This window comes from Ixodes scapularis, unplaced genomic scaffold (genome assembly GCF_016920785.2).
Source record: "Ixodes scapularis isolate PalLabHiFi unplaced genomic scaffold, ASM1692078v2 PGA_scaffold44__24_contigs__length_19508400, whole genome shotgun sequence".
Classification (NCBI taxonomy): Eukaryota; Metazoa; Arthropoda; class Arachnida; order Ixodida; family Ixodidae; genus Ixodes; species Ixodes scapularis.
In genome coordinates, this window is record NW_024609873.1 from 5,559,854 (window position 1) to 5,585,775 (window position 25,922).

Genomic DNA, 25,922 nt, shown 5'->3' on the forward strand with positions numbered 1-25,922 from the left:
ATGACCGAGATAGACGAGACTTCTTGAAAATTTTTAAATTTTCTTAGGACAAGAGAACACACTGGCACGGTGGCGCCATCTATGCGGTGACCCTGGAACTGCATTTCACGAGAGCGAAGGTTTCGCGGGATTTCCGAGGTCAAATGTGCGTAATACCTATGAGTTTTTCGAGCCAAGAAAGAAAGGATAATGCGCGGGAAAAACAGAAAATATGCGGGAACGCCAAGTTTACACTACTGTCCAATAGATGGCGCCAGTGTGTCCTCTCGTCGTAAGAGATATTAAAAGGTTCCGAGGCACTCGGTCTTAAGAAGTCGCAAATGTCCAAACAAGCCTTCACTTGTTTGAAGAGAGCATAGTTTTGATATGATCCGTACAAAATGAACGGCAGGCAGTTTTATCTTCAATGCTAGTTCAGAACAGATGAATGAATAAAAAAACAAATGGGAAGGAATCAGCAGAAGATGGGTCGGTTTCTTTCCAGTGAACTTTGAGAGCGAATATATGACAGCAAGGCGAGGGTGAATGTTCAAAAACGTGACATCGATGTTATACTTTCCGGTAGAGCGTTCCTTGTTTTAATGCGAGAGCATTAACTGGGTCTCATGGAGCGTGCTGACGTCATCAGTTTGAAGCGCGAAAACGGCACCTAGTTTCCCCGATCCCATTAGGAGCGAAGTAAGGCTGATGGATTTCGCCTTCGGTTCCATTGGCTGGCGCGCGTGGACGGGGCTCCCGTTGGCCGCTGCGCTCGTCAGTTTCCACGACCGCTCACCCCATGGCGCTGCGTGTCCATCAGCGCGCCGTTGCTTCCCTGGGCACGGAGTGTCCAAGGTCAGCGTGCTCGGGGGAGCACGCGCGCCGACCGGCGACGAAAAGTACGCAGCAGACGACAAAGGGAGCGGACGAGCGGCTTGCATGCTTTCAAAAGTAAAATTTGGGAGTTTTACGTGCGAAACCTACGACGGGCATCTGGCACGCCCCAGCGGAGGACTGAGGATTAATTTCGACCACCCGGGGATCTTTTGACGTGCAACCGAAAGCTCGGTTACACGGCGCCTTCTCCGCAATAAGCCTCCGTCACATTGCGGGCACCTCGGTCGGGATTCGAACCCGCCACCTGGGGATCCGTAGGCCGGCGCTCTCGCCTCGGAGCCACCGAGGCGGCTCTTGCATGCTTTCGCATTCACAACTCGTAAGAAGTGCTTAGGCTCGATCTTTTTGTTGCTACATATGTAAAGGAAAAAGCACCGTAGTTAGTTTGAATTTGCGGAACAATGAGTGACATTCGCGTACATGATGGGAGTGGGTAGTATCGAGGGGCTGTGTACACGATTCTAGAGAAGCTTGAAAGTTAATGTGGATATACGGTGTTCTGGATGTTGTTGAACAGTGAAAATGTTAATAAGCTATAACCGAAAATAATGTTAACCCTAGCATAGAAAAAAAAAAAAAACACTGCTTCCATGCAGCATTTTGGGCAATCTGTACATGTTTCATTGTTGTTTTAAACGTTAGTCCGTACAACGTAATTATACAATAAATATGGCTATGTATAAAGCAGTTATATAGATTTAAGATAGGTTTCTGAAGATATTATATAACGTAATTTGTAAAAAAAAAAAAAACATATTTTTGTATGTTTTTTGTGTGAGCGTGCCAATTTAACTGATCATCTAAGATGAAACCGAGAAATGTTGTGTTGTGAACGCAAAGTTCCGAAGTATTCCCAAGGAACGTGTTTTTTTTTTTTTTTTTTTTGTAGGTAGTGAAATGTAATTTGTTTTACTTGGGCTTATGTCACATGACCAAATGACGTTTTAGCGAAAAGCGCCATTTGAGCGAATCGACGTTTTAGCGAATAACGGGGACGCGTGTTTTCACCATATTTCCAGACCGAAAAGCGGGCGTTTTGCTTTCTACCCTCGTGTACTAGTTTTCTTTTTAGCGCACTAACAATATCCGATTGGTAAAATCCCAATTTATCCCAGTCCAAAATTCATTTCATGGACCCTTTAATCGCGCGCCACTGCCTTAGTTGGTCGTTCTTGCTTTGCTTTAAAACGTCTTTATTTAAGGACCAAACGAATTGGCGCTTTTAGCGCCATGCTGCTTAATGTTTTTATCTTGCGTAACACGTGTCGGTTTGGTCTTGCGGTAACTCCCTCCATCAAGGCGCACTGAATCATCGCTAGGGTGCTTCTATTGGTGTGCCTAGATTACAGAGTGTTTCCAACTGCGTGATCGGCTTCACGTGGTTTAAGGGGCCACGTTTGTCGTACGAGCCGCAAGCAAGTGACGAAAGCGTTATCGTCTTCAACGCAACGCATGCGCACTTCCGACCAATCAGCGCCGAGGCGTCCGCCATTAAATTGCAAACGCTCTTCCGTGGTTTCAGTTGCCCCCTCTTTTAAAGCTAGGCTCTCTATAGCCCCCGTGCGCGTCAAAAGCGGTGCCTCGCGGCAATCCTCCGCGCGCCTCGTGTAGGGGTGGCTTCTCCGCATCGAGACTCTCTCCGGGGGAAAGCATGCTTCTCGGGGGAAACTCGCCACGAGGATTCGCGTCTGCGCTTGTGCCGTGCCATTTCTGAAACGGCAGCGCCATTTCAGCGGCGACCGTTCCTCTAAAATGACCGGAGAAAGAAATCTCCTCTCTCCTCTCATCTGTGCATGTCGTCTGCTCCGTACCTGACATCCGGCTGGCGTGCGAACACGGTTAAAGATCGCCGTCATTTCGGCAATATCAGACGCCAATGCGCGGATTTAGATATCTGTGGGTGATTGTACAAAGTTATATCGGATAAAGAGACTTAAAGGGCACAATATTGCTGTCACCTGCCACCCAAGTAAAAAAAGAAAAGCGAATACAACACTGCAAAGTATAAACAGTGCGATCCCGGCCTGTGTGATCGCGGTTTCGTGCTCATCTAGGCCTTTACCAACTATGTGTGGGAAGTCTAGGTCGAAGAAAAGGAAACGTGCTCATTAGGTATAAACAACCGTGCGATTTGTTTTCCTAACGAACAGCGAATCCGCAAAAAACTAATTTCCTGCTAGCCTGGGACCTTAGAGGACTTCCGTTATCGCAGATGTTTGAAGTGGTCTATTGTAATGTTTTGTTATGTTTACGCTTAGGTGGTACTTGGAAAGTGACTAATGGGTGCGCAGTTGAGTTGAGTTTTTTTTTATCGTTTTGGTTGTTGTTTTTGCGTTATGTAGTTTTACTTATCATTCTCATCCAAGACCTGCTGCTCTCGCCGGCACGTTTGCATTTAAATAAAGATGTTACCCCTCCAGATCACCTCCGCTAGTAGCTCAGACAGTGGCTGTAGTATCCGACCGCCACCGCTCCAATCCTGGTTCGAGCCCCGCCAGGTTTTGAACTTTATACATTAACTTTATACATCCGCTTAACGTCTGTAACGCTCCCACCGTGTCACTCATTCATGACGCTCGTCATGACGCATTTGTCATAAAAAAGCCCCGTCAAACACATTCCATGTAATATATATATATATATATAAAGAGCCATTGCATAGACTTATCCACTAATGTGTTGTGAAGCGCAAAGTCTTGCGACATTGACCTCGTAAAATGTTGCAACTCTCAAACCTAGCTTTCTGGCTTTGGTAGCTTCGTACGAGAGAGGGTTAAAAACAGTTCCGTGACCCAAGCGAGTCTCGCTGGTGAAATAATGCGTGAATGGGGGCCGTAAGCATAATACGACCACCAACGTGCGAGAGGCTTTTCTCAGGCGCAACAAATGTCTTAAATGTCGGTATTCAGATGCGCCATTGAACGTGGGTGAAAGTTTAAATGCGGAAGCTTAGGCGAGAGCGGAGCGCATGAATTGGGCGCACAAAGTCGGCGAGGCTTAAGGCGCGCTTCACTGTTTGACGTCAAACGGGGGAGCGAGAGCTGTTGATGCGTTCGACGATGGGATTACGGAACATGCCCACGTCGGCTCACGAGGGGATTGCGGTTTCCGGGCCGAGTGCACTCAACGTGGTATTGAGATTCCTTCAGATTACGCTAATTACCGGGTTTTCAGCCTGTTGAATGCAGGCACCAGACAGGTTTCAATAAATATCTACTTGTCAAACTTGGTGTCTGGAAAATTCCGACTTCCCAGACTTTTCAGAGAGGTTTAGCGTAAAGTCACTAAGTAGGGGCTAGGTTACCAGCAGGGGTTCCCGAACTCTCTGAATTTGAGAAACCCCTTCTGGTTTCGGAATTAAAGCAGCAATAATAATAATAATAATAATAATAATAATAATAATAATAATAATAATAATAATAATAATAATAATAATAATAATAATAATAATAATGATAATAATAGTAATTTAATTTGACGAGAAAATGCACATAGAAATGAGATGATAAATTAAACAAAGACTCTTGTAAAGTGGTAAATAATGAGGGCCTGTAGTCACACCCTTCTTTTTTTACTGTAATTATAGTTACTATCTTATAATAAACTAATAAAGCAGTAAACAGACTACAGATCATGTAAACAATAATGTAAGATACTAGAGAGTGTTTGGCTCATAGTTATGCATCAATGGGTAGCTCAAATTAACTAAAACTGGGAAAAACCTTTCTACCAGGGTCAGGGACAGCCAGGGATATTTGGGAGCTCGAGGAATCCTTGAGGGCACTCTGGGGAACTCCTGTGTTCTGTGGCTTGGGGTGTCGGTACTTGACTTCCCACATCTCTCGTGGGTGTTGCCATTTTGGGTGCCCATGGTCTGTTGCAGGTTAAGAAAAGCATTATAAGCTCCTCCTAACAAGCCCTCCTCTCCTTTCATTTTAGCAGAGGGAACACCAGAGAGATGGCGAGTGGAGAGGAGGAAACTGGCAATTGTGGCGAGTAGAGAGCTTTGTGGGGAGAATTTGTCTCACTATTTTTAACCTGCAACTGACTATGTAATGCAGAGCAGACGCCATTCGGGGTTGTCGCGATTCGAAAATGCATGTACAACTTCCGGAGCTTTAGGGGCAGTGTCGGAAAGCTCAGGCAGCATTTTTTGGTCGTGTCAGGGACCGTCCTAACATTTCCTGCAATTTGAGACGAAACTTCGGATAACTGGAAACAATGATTCTCAGCATCAGGATGGCCCGAGTGTCGTCGCTTCTGAAGCATTGCTTATTTACTGGCTCTAGTCGAACCTTGTAGAGGGTTTTCATCTTAACCACCCACATTAGTTTGGCTTTCAGGGGCCGTCTCATATGGAATGTCAATAGACATACCGTACGATATTATGCATTCGCCCATTCCGCACTAAGCGCCCACCCCCAAAATTTGAAACATCTGAAAAAATTTGCACAGTACATATAAGTATATGTAAAATTGATGACCTCACATGCGCCCATCTTCTATTTTTTTGCGATTATCTTCAAATTTTGCGTAGGCGCTTGCTCGGTATTTTATGGTAAGTAGTAGCAGTCATTTACTAGCTTTCGCGAAAAGTAAGCTTGATGGGTGTGAAGCATGTTTTGCTGTGGGTCAGATGGCTTTCTCGAGGGTGATGTTTTCATGTCCTTGAGAGTTTAGTATTCCACCCACTTTTCAACGCTTTAAAGCTCTCCCATTGGTTGCCAACCTTAGAACTGGAAGAGAGGTCAGGAGCCAGTTCTAGAAGTTTGCGACTCTTTACTGAAAGCATCATTCATTGGCAAAGTGTGGCTGGTATTTAAATGTAAGAGTTTTGGTTTTTAAGCATTTCCATGGAGACTTGCCCTAAAACTTAATTTCATTGAGCTCTCTTTTTTTCTTTCTTTCTTTGAACCGGTTGTATTTGCTATATTTATGGGATTCCACACGTGGCAGGTTTGGACCATATTTCTCATCCTGGATTTCTAAACGAGGTTTAGAAATCTGAACACTCTTTGTGAATTAACTGTAGCACCTAATTCTTGTATGTCACATTTTGTAGGCTTTTTTTTTTTTTTTTTTTTCTAAAGGGAATATTGTTGCGAGCGCAGCTGACCAAGCAGGCAGCGCGCTCGTGGCCTAGCGGTTATCGCGCGTGCCTTCCACGCAGAAACCCAGGGTTCGATTCCTGGCCACGGGTACGCATTTTTGTTGACTCTAATGTAATGTTCTGGTAAATTCGAGAACCGTGTTGCTGATTCGAGGTTAGAATGTTCTGCACGCCGAACCTTCCACGCTCATTGTTCCAGAAGCCCACACGTGTACAAAAGGGGCTCCGCGTGGCCAGCCGGACTCAGTCTCGCCCCAGCGCTCGATCGTGCGGTTTCGCCGACATCGACGCCCGCGACGCTCTGCTGTTTTCTTCTGTTCCCTTTTTGTTTTGTTTGTTTTGGGCACAAGTTTGTCCAATTAAACGTTTAGTTTCTTCAGTTATCATCGCCTCATCAATTGTCATTCGTGACAATATGTGTTTGTTTGTTTTTAATTTTGAAAATGAATGGGACGGGGTGGCATTTCACGACATCAAATTACTGCACGAGCTTAGGAAGTGGAACTCGGGAACCTCCCGCATTTTGAACTAACACAAATAAAAACTGAAAAAACTAACCTTTAGAAATATGCTTCGAACATTGTCCTAAAATAAGCTACAAGAAATGGCGTGTCTGTGCTCACTGCATATGCAATAGCAGCACTACTACCTGTGGCAACGTTCACACGAGCTTCATCATGCATTGCTTGATGCAGTCAGCAGAGCTGGGCACGGTACTTCAAAAAAGTACCTTTGATACCGATACCCAATACCCTCAAAAATTGTATTGCCGATACCGATACAAGATACAGAACTGAAAGGGATTTCCGGTACAGATACCGGATAATCCTCAATATTTTGAGACAGCACTGAAATCGCCAATATTAATAAAGCTTGTAATACAATTAGCTAAGTTACGAAATTTATCCGTGGTTTCTGGGATACGTTGAGTGTATTCGATATAGTAGACTGTTTTCTAATGGGCTTAACATTAGAACTTTAGCGTTGGACTGAAGCCATGTTGACGTTTAAACAATCATTTCTATATGCAGCATAGCAAAATTTTTAAACTAACGTTCTTCATGTGACTGCAAGATTCGCAGGCCGCACCAGCTGCTCTGCTGCTCTCCCCTCTTTCTACGCAAAAAAAGCTGAGCCATAAGGCTACAGCCTCGAAAATAAAAAAATAAAAATGGCTTGTTAGCATTGGCAAGGCATGCGTGTGGTGGCAGGAGATTTTACAACAGGGAGAGGAGGTGCCCGTCCCCCCTTCCCCTCTCTGCCCCCAGTGTGCAATCGCCTTGCTGCTCTTGCTGTGTGTGTGTGTGTGCGTGCGTGCACGCGCACGTGCATGCATGCATGCACACCACTGGCCCAGAATCGGACTTACAGCAACCTCATAATCTGCGGCACATCCTCTTTTTACTTTTTTTTTTTGAGTATCGAGTATGGGGAAAATACAAGATACACTAAAATGTATTTTCGATAACGATTCACCAATACTTTCATTTCTGGCGAACGATACCTAATACCGATACACAAAAAGTGTCAAAAGATAGTATCGAAGGTACATGTATTTTTGATATTGCCTGTGCCTGGCAGTCAGCACCATGTTGACATTTGTACTTTTTCACATTTTACTCGGGCAAGATAATCGCGAGTGTCAAATATTACCACTTTGGTCGGTGCCCCGAACAAGCACTTTCCACTGGACTAGTAGCTTCTATGACATCCTTTCTGGCCAAAGAGAAAAGGTGGAGAAACCGGCAATTGCTTGTTCGTGCTAGCTGTGTCACGCCTTGTAATTACATTCAAGACACCATCAATTAATTAGAAAGTGCCATACAGTTAACGTCAGACACTTTTGCCCCTTCTCTTTTCGCTGATTTATCAAAACAATATATTCGGTGTGTGCATTTATCGGTGCTTCCTTTTTTTCACCAAGTACCGAAAATTGGAAATCTGAATCCTAAATGGAGAGCAAGTCGTATGCTTCTTGCGCAGGAGTTGCGATGACGTCAGAACGACGCTGAGCTGTGATTGGCTTTAATTGAACAGATAGTGGGTAGACCTCAATGCTAGGTGCCCTGAGGTCTTCCCCCTATTTTTTTCTATCAGCCAGTAAGAGTTTGGCGTAGTGACACCATCGTAACCCTTGTGCATGAAGCAGACATACTGGTGCTCCACAATGACAGGATTTTCCAGCGTAAATCCTGAAAAAGTCACGTTATTTTTATATCAGGAGGGAAGTCTTGTGTAACGCCGCTTCGTGTCTCTCAGCGATATATATGCATTCTGGATTGCGTTTCGTAATGTCCGACACATGCGCGGGTTTCCACCTTCGTGGTCATTCTTTCGGATGCCAGCTCACTTGTTCGCACCTCTGGCATGGAGTGGGGTTTAATCTTGGACCATTGGCTGTAGGTAGGGCTAAGCTTAGCCCCATCTATTGGTTTTGTGCAGGCATTGTCTCTGGCAGCTGGATGTGAAATTGGCCATTCGTGATGTCGGTCGTGATGTAACGCTTGTGCGGGTATGCTTACTGTTTTCTGCCCTCTTTCTTTCAGAGGTGGAAAAAAAGGTATTTTCGGCTCAAGCCACGGAAACTCTACTATGCAAAAGACAGCAAGGTGCGTTTGGAGTATACCTTTTTTTTTTGTTTTCAGCAACTTTGTGAGGCATGCGCCACTAACACCCCTTCTATTTTTTGGCCTGTACGTGGTGGTTTGTTGGTTGTTTATATCTTGTGCATTCCTTGGATTGAAACTGAAATTTGTGCTTGAACACACTGAGAGTCAACTATGTGTTTTGCTTAAAGGGGCACGGAAACAAAAATTGAAATATTCAAATTTCGTTCGGAAATAAGTCAAGCATGACGGATAATAACCGTAAATGACAATCGCACGTTTGTATTTTGAACGACTGGCTATATTTTTCATTCCAAAGGGTGCATTCGAGCAAGCGCTCGAAGAGAAGCGAACGGAGTGCACGATGCGTCGTGGGATATCCGGCGCAAACAAAAACAGAAAGAAAAGATTCATGACGTAGAAAGGCTGGCGTGATTATGAGCTTTTCTCTTGGTGGCGTTTTCAGCGTTGTGGTGGTGTTATTAGCGTCAGCACATTACAACCGAGCCGTTCAAAGTACCCGTGGGGTGACGAGCGTGTGGCTGGCCCAAGGAGCACGTAGCTTCCACAACACTGTCAGCTTAGGGCTGAACGGGGTGGGAATAGCAACTTTTGTTCGAGTTTTGAGGGACGGGCTAATCTTCTAGGGGGAGAATAACTGCGTCTGGCTGCACGAACGAGGGTCCGAGAAAGAAGGGAGTCCTTCCTTTCTGTCTTCTTGAACTGTTTGGTACAATGCGTGATTTGTGAGTTGAGGAGGATTGTTAAAGGAAAATGTTGAAATTCCAAAGAGCGGTGCTGCTCCAAAGGAATCTGCTACGTCACGACTACGTAGCAAGTTCCCCAGTGTTGCTAGATTACCTCCCAAATAGGCTCCGCATGCATCCACGAGATGCACATTGAAAGATTGTTTATTTAGCTTTAAAATTAGTTTTCTTGTGCCTTTCAACGGAAGACTGGTGTTTTTGAGGTTAGAGTGCAACATGCATCACATTCAAGCTAGAAAATGAGCGCTGGAATTTTGTTTCCCTACCCCTTTAACGGTATGCTGCAACAAATGTTTGTTCATGATTTTGTTTCACTCATCTTTATAATCTCCGTCTTCCACGTAAATGTGTCAAGACGGGTTTCTAACCATGCACTGTCCTGAGATGTGCCCAGACTGTTGCAGACACCCGCCCTTGAAGGGCTCCCACGGCTTGCTAAAAACTTTAAGAACTCTCAGATAAAATAAAACTTACCTTTCAGTGCAAAGGAAACTTTTTAACTTGCATGCTAAAAGACAAAAGCATCAAGTGAGCCCATGGATACTGTCCCTTCTCACATGAAGCAGACAGCCCCTTCACGATCCTAAATAATAATTTGATGAGAAAACTGTTGAATCTGGATAAAAAGTAGCTTGACGGATAGCTATGGCCGACCATTTCTGCCGAACAAACTTAACTCTCATTGTGATCATTTGGGATTACGAGGATTTATCAATTTCGGACTCCTCGTTGGGGATCAGACGGCTTATTTGGTGAACATTGTTCTTCTAAATGGGGGTCTTTGTAACACTCTAAAACAAAAGACTCGGTGCTGTAGACAAAGGGTCAGAAGCTTTACCAAAATGCTGCCTCACTTAGGAGCTAAAAAGAGAAGACGCAAATGGCCCCAAAAAGTCCACAAAAAATGGCGGCTTCAGTGGCCGCATTCACAAGCCTCTGACACAATGTCCGCTGGATTGAAACTCAATCGCGACTCCTGCCGACCAAGGTTTCCACCGGCCGCAGCTGGCTGCTTAGGCGGAAACCCAAAGAGCTGCATCGGGTTTCCGCCTTTGTTAAGATAGATGCTGGAGCTAAGATAAACACTCTGTTGAAAGCTGGAATCCTCTTACCATCGCATAAGGTCGCAAAGACAGGTTGGCTCTTGCATAACTCGTAACTCCTGCGAAAGCTTTAATCAGTCTAGCTCCTAAGAGCAGCGGGTTATAAAAGGTGCAGTAAGCCTTTTTGTGGCGTCTGTTTCTCATTGCCTCAAAGTTATGGTTGATTCGTGGCTTTCCATCTCCACTCCCGTGCTCCGAGACTTAAGCATCTTATACAAGGTGTAAGGTGGCTTTGCTCCATTTCGTTTCTTTTTCCCAGTGCCACTTTTAGCGAAAGTCAGTTGCATCAAGCTCTGACTTTCGTCAATCTCGGCACGCTTTTGTTTTTTTTTGGGGGGAGGGGGAGGGAAGGAAGGAAAGGAAGGGGAAGGGGAAGTGGAAGTGGGGAGCCAACGAGCATATGAAAGAACTCCCGTTTATTCATGCTTCAATCGCTTTAGGGTCGCTGCTTTCCCTTCTCCTATTCTGTTGCCGTTATTTGCACTGACTTTTTTTTTTCTTTGAGGGAGTGGGATTATGGGGATTAGGGTAGCCGAATCGGGACAGGGAAATAGTAGGCAAAAAAACATTCAAACCAAGCAACAGGTTACAAAACAGCGGTTGACGACGGTCACTCCACGGTTTATGGAGAAACGTGACCGCTTTTGCCCACATGGGGGGGTCGGGGGCGCTTATTGGCTTTACCATATGTCAAAACGAGGACAAAGCAAACAAAAGATGCGAGTGTATTGCAAAAAATAAAAAAAGGAGGTCGACAGTTTCTGACATCGAGTTTCCCCGCACGACAGTTGAGCCTGGGGGGCGTGTGGTGTGAGGGTGCCCAGGGGCTGTCAACTGGGTCAAGAAGAGAAGAGGGGAAACCTCATTTCTTCCCCCTTTTTTTTTCTTCTTTCTCATGCTTTTTTTGTGGCTTTCTTTATTGATTGGTTATTGATCCCTCCATCAAGCGACACGTCGTCCCCTCCTTTAGGCTCCAGCGCGCTTCTAAAGTTGGAAAAAAAGCCCGCTCTCCTTCGTGCCTCCTCAAACCTGTCGTCCTCCTTTCTACCCGTGGGCCATGGCTTTCTTTGTCTGTCCCGTTGGTTGCTTTGTCAGTCTTCCCCACTGCCCTTTATCCCCCGGGGATCGGAGATTGTCGAACTGTCACTCTGGGTGTATGAGTATAGGGGTATATTGGTTTACTTCTTTTTTCTGTGGTGTCACTCTGTGTCTTTCTTTTTTTTTTTTTTTCCCCTCTATGCAGTCTGTGATTTTCGAGGAGATTGATCTCACTGAGCTCAGCGTAGCGGAGTGTAGTACAAAGAATGCAAACCACAGTTTCCAGGTAAGTCCAGTTTTTTTGTGTTTCTTCCATACAGCTTCCTTCTTTTTTTTTTTTTTTAGTTCTCGTTTGGAGCATTTGAGTTTGAATGCCGAACTGTTTCGCATGAAGTCTGTTTTCAGAGAGCAAAATGATGAGAAAGTAGCACAAAATTGTTTTGAGGGAACTAGCTTTTACAAAGCAATTCTTCTCTCTTTGTTTGTTGTAACCTTGCTGGAATGAACCTTTACTTAGGTAAAGATTTGCATATGAGCAACTTTTTGAAGATTCCTCGTTGAAAGGTTGCACTTTTTATGTAACTTTATCAGTCGACAAATTTCGGAGTATACTAGACACTTTGAGACGACAATCGCTTTGAGGTCCCGCTGTAGAGGGCGTCATTAAACCTCAGCTGAGTGAATTAATGGGTCTCTTTCCGTCGCTATCATGCGAGCCATTAAAAAAACAGAACTGCGCAAAAGGGCCTTGTGGAAATGTTAGCTGCTAACCAGAGATTTATTTGGAAGTTTTTGTCGAGATTTTGAGTGTGGTGTCTATATGTGCTTTATTTAGAGTAAATTTACACTTGATTCTCGTTCATTGAGGTCTACAGTTTCATGCGCATTTTTCAGCCTTTTCATAAATATGCCCAAGAGTATTTTTTTTTTTTTTTGTGGATAACATTAGATTATGGTCTCAAGATGCTACTCGAAATTTTTCTTTGCTGCAAGGTTGTGTATTTGTTGAGAAAGACAAATGAAGTTGAACCCCTACCAGAGGATCAGCTTAGGCAACTGCAGTGTCACAGTGAATGAGATTTATGCACTTATTAAAGCTCCTTTCAAATCGACGCATATTCGGCGTTCCTTTTAGAAAAATTATATTTTTTGGATTTTATTTGCTTTCAGTTACGAATGCGCCTTTCTAGGTAGCCTAGAATTTAAAAAGAAATATATATATATATATTTCGGGTTCTGTGTCATCGCTTTAAGTGACCAAGGAAGAGTCTGCGAGTGTCCCAAAACAGTCGGTCCACCTTTCTCACCAGAAGTGGTGCCCTCCATCAGAGGATTGTCTTGGTAGGAAGCTCGCAAGAAAAGACACCAGTAGGAACGGGAACGAGAGGGGAGAGGATTTTTTTGCACCAACTTGGAGGCAAAAGACCGGCCACAATGGACATTAAAGTGACGTCTTTGGAGCCGAACCTAGGTCACCGTAGCTGAATGGAGCTAACAGGGTCTAGCATCCTTGCTCAAGTTTCATAGCGAAGTTTCATAGCGAAGAACCCCCGAACCGGGAATCCTGAAAAGTCTGGGTTCTAGATTTCGGGTTGCAAATATTTTTCTAGGCAGTTGGGCTTTCAGTAAAAATTTCGGTAAGTGGTCACTGGCCCTTTAAGTTTAATTTTTAGTTTTAGATGTACTTGTGCTTTTGTACAAGACTGTACTTATGCCGATTAGGGCGTTATGGTTGTGAAAGGAGTGGAAAAAGAACTAGGAAAGGTGCTGGATGAGTGTGCCTGAGGAAGGCTTGCAGTTGTCAACACGTTTCAATCCCTCATTGAACAAGCCAAACACTGTGAGGGACAGGATGGTACAGTGTTAGTTTATGATCAAGTTCCAGTGCAGTTTCTGATATCTAATCTAACCCTATTCAAGTTTTTTTTTTTTTTAATTGTGATTTTGATGTAGGATTTTATGGAATATTATGATAATAGTATCAAAAAATGCCTTTGTTGTAAAGCAAAACTTTTTTTTTTTTTTATGTCAGTAGAGATATTAATACGAATGAACAAAAAAGGTGCCAGCTAAGTTTGGATGCATTTCAATTCTATATTTCTTTCTCCAAGTATAAAACAAAAAGTATGGTTTTATTAATTTCTTTTTCTGGAAAAAAAAGCCATAAGGGGCCATTTCTTAGTCAGTTGTGTAGCAGGGGCATTTCCATACTGACCTTTTTTTTTTAAATTCTCTTAATGAGATTTCAGAGAGAAAATAGGGTTATTACATTAGCCTGTGGCTGTATTAGCAGTCTCACACATCTGTTTTCAGCCGGGATAAATGACATGATATATGATAAAAGCATTGGGTTTTTGTTCCATACACCTGGCAAAAGGATCTGCTGGTTTGGGACCAGATACGAAAATGTTTGGGGAAATGGTGATCCTTCCTCCCTAGTTTCTCTGGCACATTTAGGCAATGAGGTGTCTGAGATACCGAAACTGTACACAAAAAGGCAGCAGACTTCCCACCCGGAAGCTATGTGATCCCCTGCAATGGGTGCGAGTAGCAAGTAATCTGCAAGGATGTTGCCTATTTTTCTCTATTCCAGAAACCGGACAATGTAATGATACAGCCCATATTCTTCCCAACACATCTATACATGTTGAATAAATACCAAAAAGAGAAAGTCTTCATTTTTGCTCTAGATTCTTGGAAATAGTATAGGATGTTTCAGGTCTGGCAGATCCTTTTTCAATCAAATTTGACCGAGGAAAAATCTGTCAGGCCCGAAACATTTTGACTGTTTCCAAGAATCAACAGCAAAAAGAAGGGCTTTCTCCTTTTTATGTTGTAAATTTCAGAGAGCATCTATATGTATGTAAAGCTGCTTTCATGTTGAGTATGTGTATACTGCTGTAAATATTCAACATGATATCACCCTAGCTTAAGCCATCAGGAGCGGTTCACTTGGCACATATCGAGCAGACAGACGGAGCCTATAACATTTGGCAGACTATCGTCAGTGACTGGGACAATCCCTGCACAGGATTTGCATGTGCAATTTTAAAGTGGCGTTTTAAACTAAAAGAGGAGCTGCATTGCGTTGCTAGTGCTTCCCAGAATTGATATACAAGTCGGCAAAACAATCTTGAAACTCGACATAAAAAAGCAGAGTCCCAGTATAATCCGTTGCCCTCTCTCCCCATATGCAGATCATCACACCATTCCGGAGGCTTATTCTCTGCGCCGAGACGAGAAAAGAAATGGAAGACTGGATCTCAGCCCTGAAGAGTGTGTGCAACAAGGATTTTTACGAGGTGCGACTTCACTGCACGTGGATTGTCTTGGGATTCCAATAGAGCGACGTGCCTGAGGGTCGGGCTCTGTGCGTTGGACATCCGCCGATGGGGAATGCGTAAAATCACCAAGGAGTTTTAGGGAGTTCAGGGATGTCGGCTATTTCTTAGGGACTTGGCTGAAAGGTGGCTAGAAACGGAGAAAACCCATATATACTGTGTTGTCTCACCGATATCTTGCTTGTGCGCATAAGGCCAGACTTCTGTTTTTGTTTTAATATGTGGCAGATATTTATTCATCAGTGTGACAGTGTGCGAGTTTGTCTAACGAAGGGGTTCCCTAATTTCCTGATGCCGAGAAACGCCTATCTTTTTTGATTGACAGCCAGAGAACACCCTCCCTCTTTTGGCACTGTTGCAATAAAGCGGTTCAAAAGCCTGGACTTCTTTAGCGGCGAGGCACACACGGAAGAATGTACGGCTTCTAGCTGTGCATCAATGCACGGCTCGGCTGTTGCAAAAACAGTGCTCAAAGCCGGAACGACCAATTTTAGTTGGAGGGATCGAAAAAAGTTTGAGACTTGAAGGACCTCGAGGGTACCCTGGGGCACCCCTGGGTTTCTAGCAACCTAGTTTTGAGAACTTATGGTCTAGCCATTCTTGTTGCTAATCCAGACCTCAGATATCAATGCATTTAACAAAAACTTTCAAGAATGATTTTATTTAAACTATGATACATATTTGCCCTTCTTTGTTTGACAACAAACTTAGTGGTGTCATCTGTCAATAAGCAGCCCTGACGCACTTCCGGTTTGCCTATAGTCCATAATGTTTTGACATCATTCGATCTAGACGTGAAATAATTCAGACATTGATACGAGTGACCATCTCTCAAAGATTTCACATAGATATTCCATCTTGCAGACACTGCAAATCCTGCTGTCTAGTTCAGGGCCAGAATGGCTTGAGGGCTATTCCCACACAGGTGCCACTACGTGTCAACTTGCAGGAGAAAGAGTGAATAGCTTTCTTTGATCCTGCGTTTAGCAAAAAGGGATTGGATGTTTATTTATTTATTAGCCCAATTGTCAGCTGTGCATTCAGCTGCTGGCTGTGCAATTGACTGTGCAGTTCTGCAATGGTTGACCTTGCAAACGGCTGATCAACGATTCACTGACTGTCGGATCGCAGGGAACGGAACACCAGCAGGATTTTCTATCGGGACAGCACAACTGGTATGTCACATCGCACGCCCGACCCACCTACTGCAATGTCTGCAAGGAGGCACTCTCTGGGGTCACTTCACACGGACTCTCTTGCGAAGGTAACTTGCGAAGGATGAGCACCGAAAGAATCGTGGAATGATTTCGAGTTGCAAGTTTGAGGCTTTGTTGAACCTGAGATTAGCATTCTAAAAGCATGTTGAAATGGTTTTAATGGAGACTGTTTTTTGTTGTTGTTTTTTTTTGGTTGTAGGGGCGATTTTGAAAAGAGAGCCATTGTCCTGGTCATGTAATGGCAGAAACAGATATAACATCACCAGGGGGTTTTGGGGTTGAAACCCTTCCCCTGAAATGATACAGCTCCTTCTGCCCACTCTTTATGGCCGGGTTCATAGTGCACCCCCCCCCCCCCCCCTTTCTCAAAAGGATTTCCTATGCAACTGAACATCACAGACAGTTGCAACATCACGAACAGCTGCAATGTCACAAACTGATGGTGATGTCACAAATGTAGCATACATCCTTTTCCCACTAAATTTAGAGGGCACTATTTTTATTGGAGCCCCATTTAATTTCAAAACATAGCGAAGGCAAATTGGGGGGGGGGGCTTCATGTTTGTTTAAAACAGTGGTTTTCAGCCCCTCATGCTGTGAAGACCCCTTCTGGATTGGCAAAAGTGGTTGTAGACCCTATCCACCAGGGAGAAGGGGGTGGGGAGGGGGCTAGGAAGGGGGGTAGGCAGGTAGGTGCATAATTACAATGACAAAAAGCTAAATAAAAAAAAACGAAATGTGTGCAGTTCAATCTTAAAGGGAGCATAATCAACCTTATCACTCCGTGCACATGGTTTGGTCTATTTAGCTTTGCAGGACAGCCTGCATCAATAGAAAAATTTATTGTTGGGGCTTGACTGATGGTCAAGGGTTTCGGAGACCCCAAGAAGAGCTTTCAGGGACCCCAAAGGGTTCGCAGACCCTCATTTGAAGGCCAACAGTCTAAGACATACAAATTACCTGCAATGAACTGGTTGGAGAGCACACTGCACGTCACGCAACACTGCCTTTCAGCAGTCATTTGTGAGGCCTTGAGCACACTGGGCCCTGCCCTGAGGATTAGTGTCAACTCTGACTCTAGTCCTTCTTTCCTTAAGGCTGAACTCGATAAAACGAAGGGGCAGACAATCAATCGACGAACTTCGTGGGCGGCACATTTGCTCCGCACACACGGCGATGGCCGCTGTTTCGATGTCTCGTGTAAAGCGAATGCCGCGAGGCGAAATTCATGCCTTTTTTTTTTTTGCTCCATAGAGTCCAGCTTTTAGAGTCTAGACTTTTTTGCTCCTTTGGTGTTCGGTAATGGACCTTGCATTTTGATTGCTGAAAGGCATGGTCCAGCAGTTTTGTTTCCTCTCATCTCTGTGGAAATGAGGGATCATGATAATGTGTCTTACGTAAAAGCGGGGTGTGTGTGCACATGTAATTTGCTTTTGTTTGGTCTTCATGAAACGCACAGTAGTCCAAATTAGTCATAAAAAGATTAGGTAAAAAAACCTACGATCATGCCACCTCAGAAAACAAAAAATTTGAAAGAGCATTTCTGAAAGCAGTTCAGTCCCGCATTGTTGTAATTTAGTGGGGGAGGTTGTTCCACCCTACAGAAGTCTGAGGGAGGAACAAGCAAAGTAAAAGGTGATTTATTGTCGCGAAACAGGTGTGCGCATGGCAGCGTGCCAGGCAAAGGAGATAGGTAGAAACCCTAATGCCTGCTAGCCTGCCGTCATGTATGCTGCGAGTTCATAGACCCTAGATTAAAACTCGTGTGATGATGATGGTTATGATTGGAGAGGGGTGGAAGTTAGGATTATGGCAACACGCCCGACGACACTCTAGTCGCAAATACCCTACAAAGTTCCCGGGACTCCTTGTGCAATGTCGGTAGAGGGCTGTTTGCTGTCGAGCAGTAGGTCTCGAACGCTAGGCCTCAGTGGGGAAGTCCCGGGTGAGCCCCCGGAGGTGAGAGAGAGACGTCCGTCCCAAACGAGAGCGCAGCCAACAGTAAAAACATGTTTGCTTGACGTAGAAAAATGCCAATCTTGTTTTAGTGGTCTAAACGACTGGAGATGTACGACGGAGGTGTTAGTAGGTTACGACGCATTAAGGAATTGTGGTAAATTCTGTGAAAAAAGCGTAAACGAGGATACTAAGTGAGCCAATATTCGGTAATGATAATGAATGTATTGTAGAAGTTACACTGGCAGTACTATACAATATAGCTGGGAAGAATTAAACGTATAGATTTGTCTCTCACAGATTCAAACAACAAAATGAGGCATTCCATGCTGGGGTTCCAGACGGAAGTTGCATACTCAAGCTTTGATCTTACCAGTGAATCATAAAGAAGAAGCTTAAAATAGGATGGAACAGAGCTAAAGTTTCTCCCAAGAAAACCGAAACTTAGCATGTGGTTACCATTGTTAACAACATGCTCTTTGGCATACCTTTAAGCTGTACTACAGTTACTCACAGAATGTCTTTCGAATGCCTCCAGCATGCGCTTCACACCTTTCACCGCGCTTTGGCTACACGTCGAAGTGTCGTGCAGTTTCCAGTTGGAAGCCTTATTTTAGGAGCGAAACTCCTTAGGGTCTAGCCTTGTCCGCCCGGCGTCCGTGTTCACATCGATCTTGCTGGTGTTTGTGCTCGTGATCGTGCTTGTGTTAGCAAAAAAAAAATGATAAAAATAGGAAAAGAAAAAATGTTTGCGCAGTCGACAGGATTCGAACTTGTGCGGGAAACCCCAATGGATTTCTAGTCCATCGCCTTAACCACTCGGCCACGACTGCGGGACAAGTAGGGGGCTCTGAGATGTGGTAGTTACTCAAAAGCTGGGGATGTCATGGATGAAACACTGCATGTAGCCGCCCAACGTCTATACAGGAGGGGGCGCTGCAGTCAAATGCGTATATAATCGCGTTAAACTTTGCATGCATTGGCTCAACGTTTATAGACGAGAGGGTGCTGCGGTAAAATGCTCAAATGCGTATATAACCACGTTCCATACCGCACATTCTCTTTCTGACATGGATGAAAACGAACAAAAGACTCGGCATGCTGCGGCTCAGCGTCTACGCAGACAAGCACCACTAGAGCGTCGCCCCAATCAACATCATTCACCACGTGCAGATGTGGTCATTTTTTGTTTTGCCAGTGCTTCTAATTATGCAGCCAAATCGGTAATACCAAAAATCATCAAATGATAAAATCTTACGAAGAAATCATGCTCTTACTTCCTATGTGTCCAATCAATCATGTGGCAGTACAGTGTGCATATGGCACTGCCATTGTCTGCATGAATATTTATAAAGTGATTTTTTTTTCTGAGTATCTGAGTTTTTAAAAAGTAGTTTCAAATAACACGCTATTCGATATTCCCTTTGAAATGAACTGCCATATTCATATTTTTCGAAGCGTTGACTGCGGCAGGTTAGCCCCGTTGAGCGCACTTCTTACTGAGCACCAGTGCACTGCAGAGAAGCAACAACTGCGGATGCAAACTCTGCGGGCGTTTCTTTTCCTCAGCACACCGATGCTTGAAAAGAAGCGCGCTGAATGGGGCATACCCACCGCAATCAATCAACATTTCAAAAAGTAAAAATATTGCAGTCGCATAGGCGAAAAGCACACTTACAAAGCGAGATGGTGCATGCGTGCACCTGGTGTATTTAAAAGGAAAGAGAATCTTGGTGAATGTTGATTTCTGCATTGCAGTAAAAGTTCAAATTTTGCTGTGGCTATTATGCAAAAGCATATGTTAGGCAGAGATGCTTTAACAACCTGCACTTATCTTTTGAGTTTTTTTATTTTTTTTAAATTCAAAGTTGAAGAAAGGATATTTGCATATAGCAGATATCCTTGCCTTTATATGTAGGCATTAGACTCTCTGGGACATAGCTCATAAATATAGCTAGAGTTAATTTAACTTAGCTTAGAAAGGGACAAGTGGAAGCTTAAGAACAATCTCCATTAGCTCAACTCGTTTTTCGTTTAAGCATGGTGCAATAGTAGTGAAAGGCTTCACTACTGTTTCATTCACTATTTGCACATGACTATTTTTATTAATATTTATTATTATATGATGGCAGTGATCCTTACATTTTTCCCATGCAAATTAGCATCCAAGCTCAAAATTGACCTGCCCCTACAGACATTGCCACTTGCTTCACAGGCGAACATGATCATGCTACTTATTTCAGGCTTTAGTTGAGCTGGTTGGTTTTATCCAGTTGCATTTCGAACTCGTAGGAACGAAAATGGGTGCATCATTTCATATTGCAGCGATCGAGGTATTGAAAGGCAAAGAAATCGTCTTGAGACTCCTTTCAGAGCTGTAAAACTTCACCGCCCGGTTTGCTCAGTCCCGATGAAATGTGTTTATTTTTTTTCCGCATATTTGCATTCTTTTTGCATCTCAGTGTGCAAGTTCAAGGCCCACAAGAGGTGTGCGGTCAAGTCCCCGAGCAACTGCAAATGGACGACACTGGCTTCAGTCGGCAAGGACATCATTGAGGACGAAGACGGAGTGAGTGTGCAGTCACATCTTTTTAACCCAACGACTTTGTGAATTAGAAATATATTTCGGTGAAGTTTTGGATGCTTCAACAGGATGTCACCAGTCTCAGCACCATGTTTGCCTCACGTGTCTTAGGGGTCATGCTTCGAAGATACTTTGCGTTTTTGAACTGATATTGAGGATGCTTGCCAAACATTCGTTCACTTCCAATAAATCGTAAATTGTTTTGTACACATACTATCGGAAATTATTTTTTAGCTTAAAAAATAGGCTTGGGATTGAATACCTGTGCTATTGGTCATTTTATTGCATACTTTTTGTTTTGCTTTCTGTTGTGTATGACAGCTGGCAATGTAAAATGTTATTCATCTGAATTTTTCAATACCGTAATACATGCCGGTCCTCAATCGGTCATTGTTGCTGGGTGGTTCACTACAAGCCGGTTAAATTTATCTTGTGAAGTAGTTCGTGCTTACTGGTTCTGTCTGAAATCTTTCCAAAGAAAGCGTATAGGGCGAGCGAGTGTTTCATAATGTATCTTTGGTGCGTCGGAGTGTGAGGAGGGCCATGTTGGTTAGAGGGCAACATGGAGAATGTGCGGGGAATGCGCTTCGACAAGACGACCAAGCATGTGCCATCAAAAATGGTCAGAGGTCGGAAGGAAACAAAAGCATGTGGGTGCATTTGGAGGGGAAACAAATGTATGAGGTGCACAAGGAGCAGGTGAATGTGCATGCCGTATTATTGTTTGCAGATTTCTACGACACTTGGACCGTGATGAGTGCGGAGTTAGGTGCCACAATTCTTGAGCTGCCTCGTGCATTTTCTTTCTCAATTGCAAAGTTCCCGCTCTTATTTACTATACAGAAACTTTGAAGTACGGTGAGAGTAGGGCGCAGACAAGTCGGTTGAAGATCACTAAGGTCACAAAGAAATGACGGGATGCAGCCTTCTTACCTTCGCTTGTCTTTCTACGTGCCATTTTTCTCCAGTCTCAAGTGTAATCACATTTGGTTAACTGCATGAAATAGCATACTCAAGCGCATCATTGACTAATATTGTTAGCTGCAACTGCTGTAGCACCGGGGGCCCAAACCTCGTCGGGCGGCTCGGGCCGCCTTTTGCTCTGCTTTCCCGGATGTTTAAATAAACATAATGCATTGATTCGTTGAAACAAACATTTTGGACGACACGGGATTGATATGTCCACTGTGTCCCCAAAAGCGGTCCCTCGACTTCCGCCCAACAACTTTACATCAGTGTCATGCTCTTGCCCGTCGTGATTTTCGGGGTGGCATGTCCGACAGCTTGACGCGCCAGCTTCCTAATTTGCTGCCACTTCGGATCCACTTTTGACGTGTGGGTGGATGCTAAACACGCCAGTCAAAAGTGCATTCCAGGCAGCATACTTATGACCGTGACTCACGTAAGTGTTGTGCCCACGGCGGTGCCTCGCTGCGGGGTCCCTCACCCGGCGTCTCTGGTGCAGACCCTCACCATGCCTCACCAGTGGATGGAGGGCAACCTGCCAGTGAGTGCCAAGTGCAATGTGTGCGACCGCACCTGCGGCAGCGTCCTCAGGCTGCAGGACTGGAGGTGTCTCTGGTGCCGAGCCACGGTGAGCAAAGTTACTGTCCCCAATACGTGTGCGTCATATGCAGCAAAAATGCATACGATGCACGGGTGCTGGGGGGGGGGGGGGGAAGGGTACTACGACGCAGTACCCTCCACCCCCAGTACCCTTCCCTCCTCCTCCTCAAGAGCTGCGCTCTAATTCGGCATTACAGGGAGTTGTAAACGGCTTTCACTTTTTTTGTTTAAGCTTGCATTTTGCAGTGGAGTTTGAATCTTTCGATGGGCAATATTATTAGGTATGTCTCGACTTTCTGGTCGTTCTCATCCGTTCTCTATTTCCTCCAAGTTGTTGTGTAGTACCGCCCTGCAAAAGGGACTTCAAATGACTTTAAATGGTCAACAGCACTCTGTAAAGCAGATATTTTGAAACTTTTCAATCTCGTGACACACCCACCTCTCTTTAATGGCAGCAGAGGGAGCCCTCCTCTGGCGTTGATTTTGTGAAGTACTGTAGAAGCCTACAGACTTTCGGAAGAATAATGCACATAGGTACTAGGAAATGTTTGCCACAGAGTTATGCACCACTGAATTTCTCGGATATTCCGAAATTGTGCTTAGAGTGCTGCAATGCACATGTCCTTATCTTTTCTTGCTTACAATTCGTCGTTTGGAAGTCAGCTGAGCATGACAACAGTCGCTAAATACAGCAGGGTCTCTTTAGTCTCCCGCATTCTGGTGTTTTCAGTTTTACCCTTTCAGTCCCCTTCACATCGCCTTCATGTCGCTGAGCAAAGGTGTCGGATTGTTGATTCCGCAGTCTGGGGTTTGATTCCTGCTTCACCGCTTGGTAAATCTTGTTGATTATGATCGTAGTATGACTAGTTGCAACAGGCAAGCTTCTACATTGTTTCTATGCTTATACATAGACTTCTATAAGCAATGTGTGCCCTGCATATAATGTTTTTCTGTTATGCCAGAGTGTAACACTTTTCGCATAAAATTTGGTTCATAAACACGTTCTGTGCTAAAAAATCGTGCATTTGCGCTATCGTGTAACGTATGTCTAGGGTTCCGCGTTTTGGGTTTCTATTTTTTTCAAAATTCGGCATACTTTTTTCGGTGTTTATTTTAAAGTTCAATTTCGTTTTTTTTTTCGGTGTATATTTATGCTCACAAAAGTTTATCGACTTTTTTCGGTGAATATAAAATAAACACCAACGGACACCGGATCCGATGATACTTGTAGCTCTGATATTTGTGATCACTGAAAGAATAACGCACAGATATATTGAAAAAGGAGTGGACACTTTATTTGGCAAATGTGTGCAACTGTAAAAGAAACAAGAAAAAAACATAGAAGTACAAACAAGTCAGATATGAAACCTATGCCTAAAAAATATGGAACTTCACGTTCTGTACATCGGGATTACCCGGGATCTTATAGTACACACACATGTACTTTCCCAGGTGCTCCTCAATGATCCGCAGTCTTCCTTTCCTGTTAATATGACCCTGAGCTAACACTGGACACTCGCAAGCTTATGAGATGAAGCGCTGCCTGAGCTGAAATCGGCCAATCAACCAATTGTGACCGCCAAAACAGACACTGTGCAAAGTTTTGAAGCACAACAGAACATGCAGCGCTTGGATGAAACCAGTCTTCCTTACAACTAGTTTGAAAACAGGCTCGTACATGGCCAAGTCATGGGGCATTTCGGACTTCACGTTCCGATTGATGATGCGCGGATTAAACCAAAACGTTGTGATGGCACCCATCCCATACATTCGGACACGTTTCGATAGACACTGTCGTTCACTTTTTTGCCACGGCTCTGCGGTACGACTGGAAGGTCAAAGTCACCTTTTCTGGTTAAAAGTGAATTTTAGAAAATGAATTCGACGTCCTTTTATCGGTTTTTATCGGTTTAAATTGAAAATGCTGAACCTAAAAATTTACCTTTTTAGGTTAAAACCGAATTTCCGAAAATGAATTCGGCATACCTTTATCGGTTTTTATTGGTTTAAACCGAAAACTCCGAACCTTACGTATGTCACAGTGACAGCAGAATGGCACTCGCATAATTCGTTATTATTGGGGCATTACTGTCCTTTCTGTGCCTCCTCCTGAGCATGATTCTGATGATTTTCACTCAATTTTAGGGGCAAAGCTCCTCAGGGTCCAGCCTTGTCCGTCCGGCCGGCGTCCGTGCTCACATAGAAAGAGAAAATGTTTTTGCAGTCTACGGGATTCGAACTTGTGCAGGGAGACCCCAATGGGTTTCTAGTCCATCGCCTTAACCACTGGGCCACGACTGCGGGACGAGTAGGGGGCTCTGAGATGTGGTAGTAACTCAAGAGCTGGGGATGTCATGGATGAAATGTTGCATGTAGCCGCTCAACGTCTATACAGGAGAGGGCACTGCGATCAAATGCGTATATAATCACGCTAAACTTTGCATGCATTGGCTCAACGTTTATAGATGAGAGGGCGCTGCGGTCAAATGCCCAAATGCGTAAATAACCATGTTCCATACCACACATTCTCTTTCTGACATGGACCGTTGACTTAAGCGGTGGAGATGCATTCCCACGGCTTCTAACGGATTCAAGCTGATCCGCTAGAAGAACCACTGGCTCTGCATTTCACCGACCATAAGGCAGTAATAATGAAGTCGAAATGCAACCCGGAACTCAGCACTACCTATGAGCACCATCAGCACTACCTATGAACAATAAAATCAGTATCATCAGCACCACCAGAGCTTCGCCCCAATCAACATCATTCACCATGTGGAGATGCGGTCATTTTTGCTATCGCTCTCGATTTCACTGCCGTATCCGATCCGTACTTCGTCTACGACAAGCCTCGCGAGCATGTTGTACCTGAAAGTCATATTCTTCAGACCTGCAACTAACTTTCCGAGGTCTAGCCATACGGCATGCAGGTTTGTCTGCTCAGATGGTCATGCGTAAGCGCCAGCACGATGGGTTGTCGACCATACCTACTGTCAAAGTTAGAACGGCAAGATGCCTTTTTCGAATGCCTGGCCTCTAGCAAGCGCTCGTTGCTTTTTCTAGAGCTCATTGATTTTTGACGCTTGTCCTGGCCGTACGGCACAGAAAGTCTTTGCGAAGGACGACAACGCTATTTCCCGGCAAGCTCACCACTAACAACTCTCGCAGTAAAACGAATCTGAACAGTCCAACACTTGTTATCACCTGCTGCGACTATAGTTGGTGACAGCTGCTAAGACCAGAGCGAGAAATTAAATGAAAGCTGCCTTGTCCTCTCCCTGTACCTCTCCCCAGACGCACGCGGCGTGCCGGTCCCAGCACCCCGTGCAGTGTCCGCTGGGGGTGTGTCGGACGTCCATCGTGCCCCCAACGGCGCTGCACAGCACCGGGGGAGGCTCGGAGGAGCCCTGGGAGGCGGTGCTGCCTGCGCGTCGGGGCAGTGGGGGCGGGAGCCAGGGTGTGGCGCAGCCTGGGGGGCAGCCACCGCCCGGGGCCGTGGGCAGCACTCCACTGCTGGTCTTCGTCAACTCCAAGTCCGGCAACAATCAGGGGGTGCGATTCATCCGCCGCTTCAAGCAGCTCCTCAACCCGGCGCAAGTGTTCGACCTCATGAACGGCGGGCCCGGGCTGGGGTGAGAGATTCAACTTCTTCCGCGTGTCTGTTTCGGCCGTTCCGGACAACTTTGTCTATGACAGAGCGTAGCTTTAAGTTGTAAATATTTAAATGTAAGCATGTTCAACAGACATCTGTTGGGTTA

The 25,922-nt window shown here is 44.7% G+C and overlaps 1 protein-coding gene across 1 annotated transcript in view; it reads left to right on the forward strand.

Annotated features, from left to right (window-relative positions):
- LOC8025848 (diacylglycerol kinase delta) overlaps positions 1-25,922 on the forward strand; it is a 384,159-nt gene that overhangs the window by 290,737 nt on the left and 67,500 nt on the right. Inside the window, exons 3-9 of the mRNA XM_042293119.1 lie at positions 8,533-8,595; positions 11,706-11,786; positions 14,698-14,802; positions 15,973-16,105; positions 20,477-20,583; positions 22,064-22,192; positions 25,459-25,796. Of these exons, the coding sequence (XP_042149053.1) occupies positions 8,533-8,595; positions 11,706-11,786; positions 14,698-14,802; positions 15,973-16,105; positions 20,477-20,583; positions 22,064-22,192; positions 25,459-25,796 (956 nt within the window). The remainder of the gene's footprint in view (positions 1-8,532; positions 8,596-11,705; positions 11,787-14,697; positions 14,803-15,972; positions 16,106-20,476; positions 20,584-22,063; positions 22,193-25,458; positions 25,797-25,922) is intronic.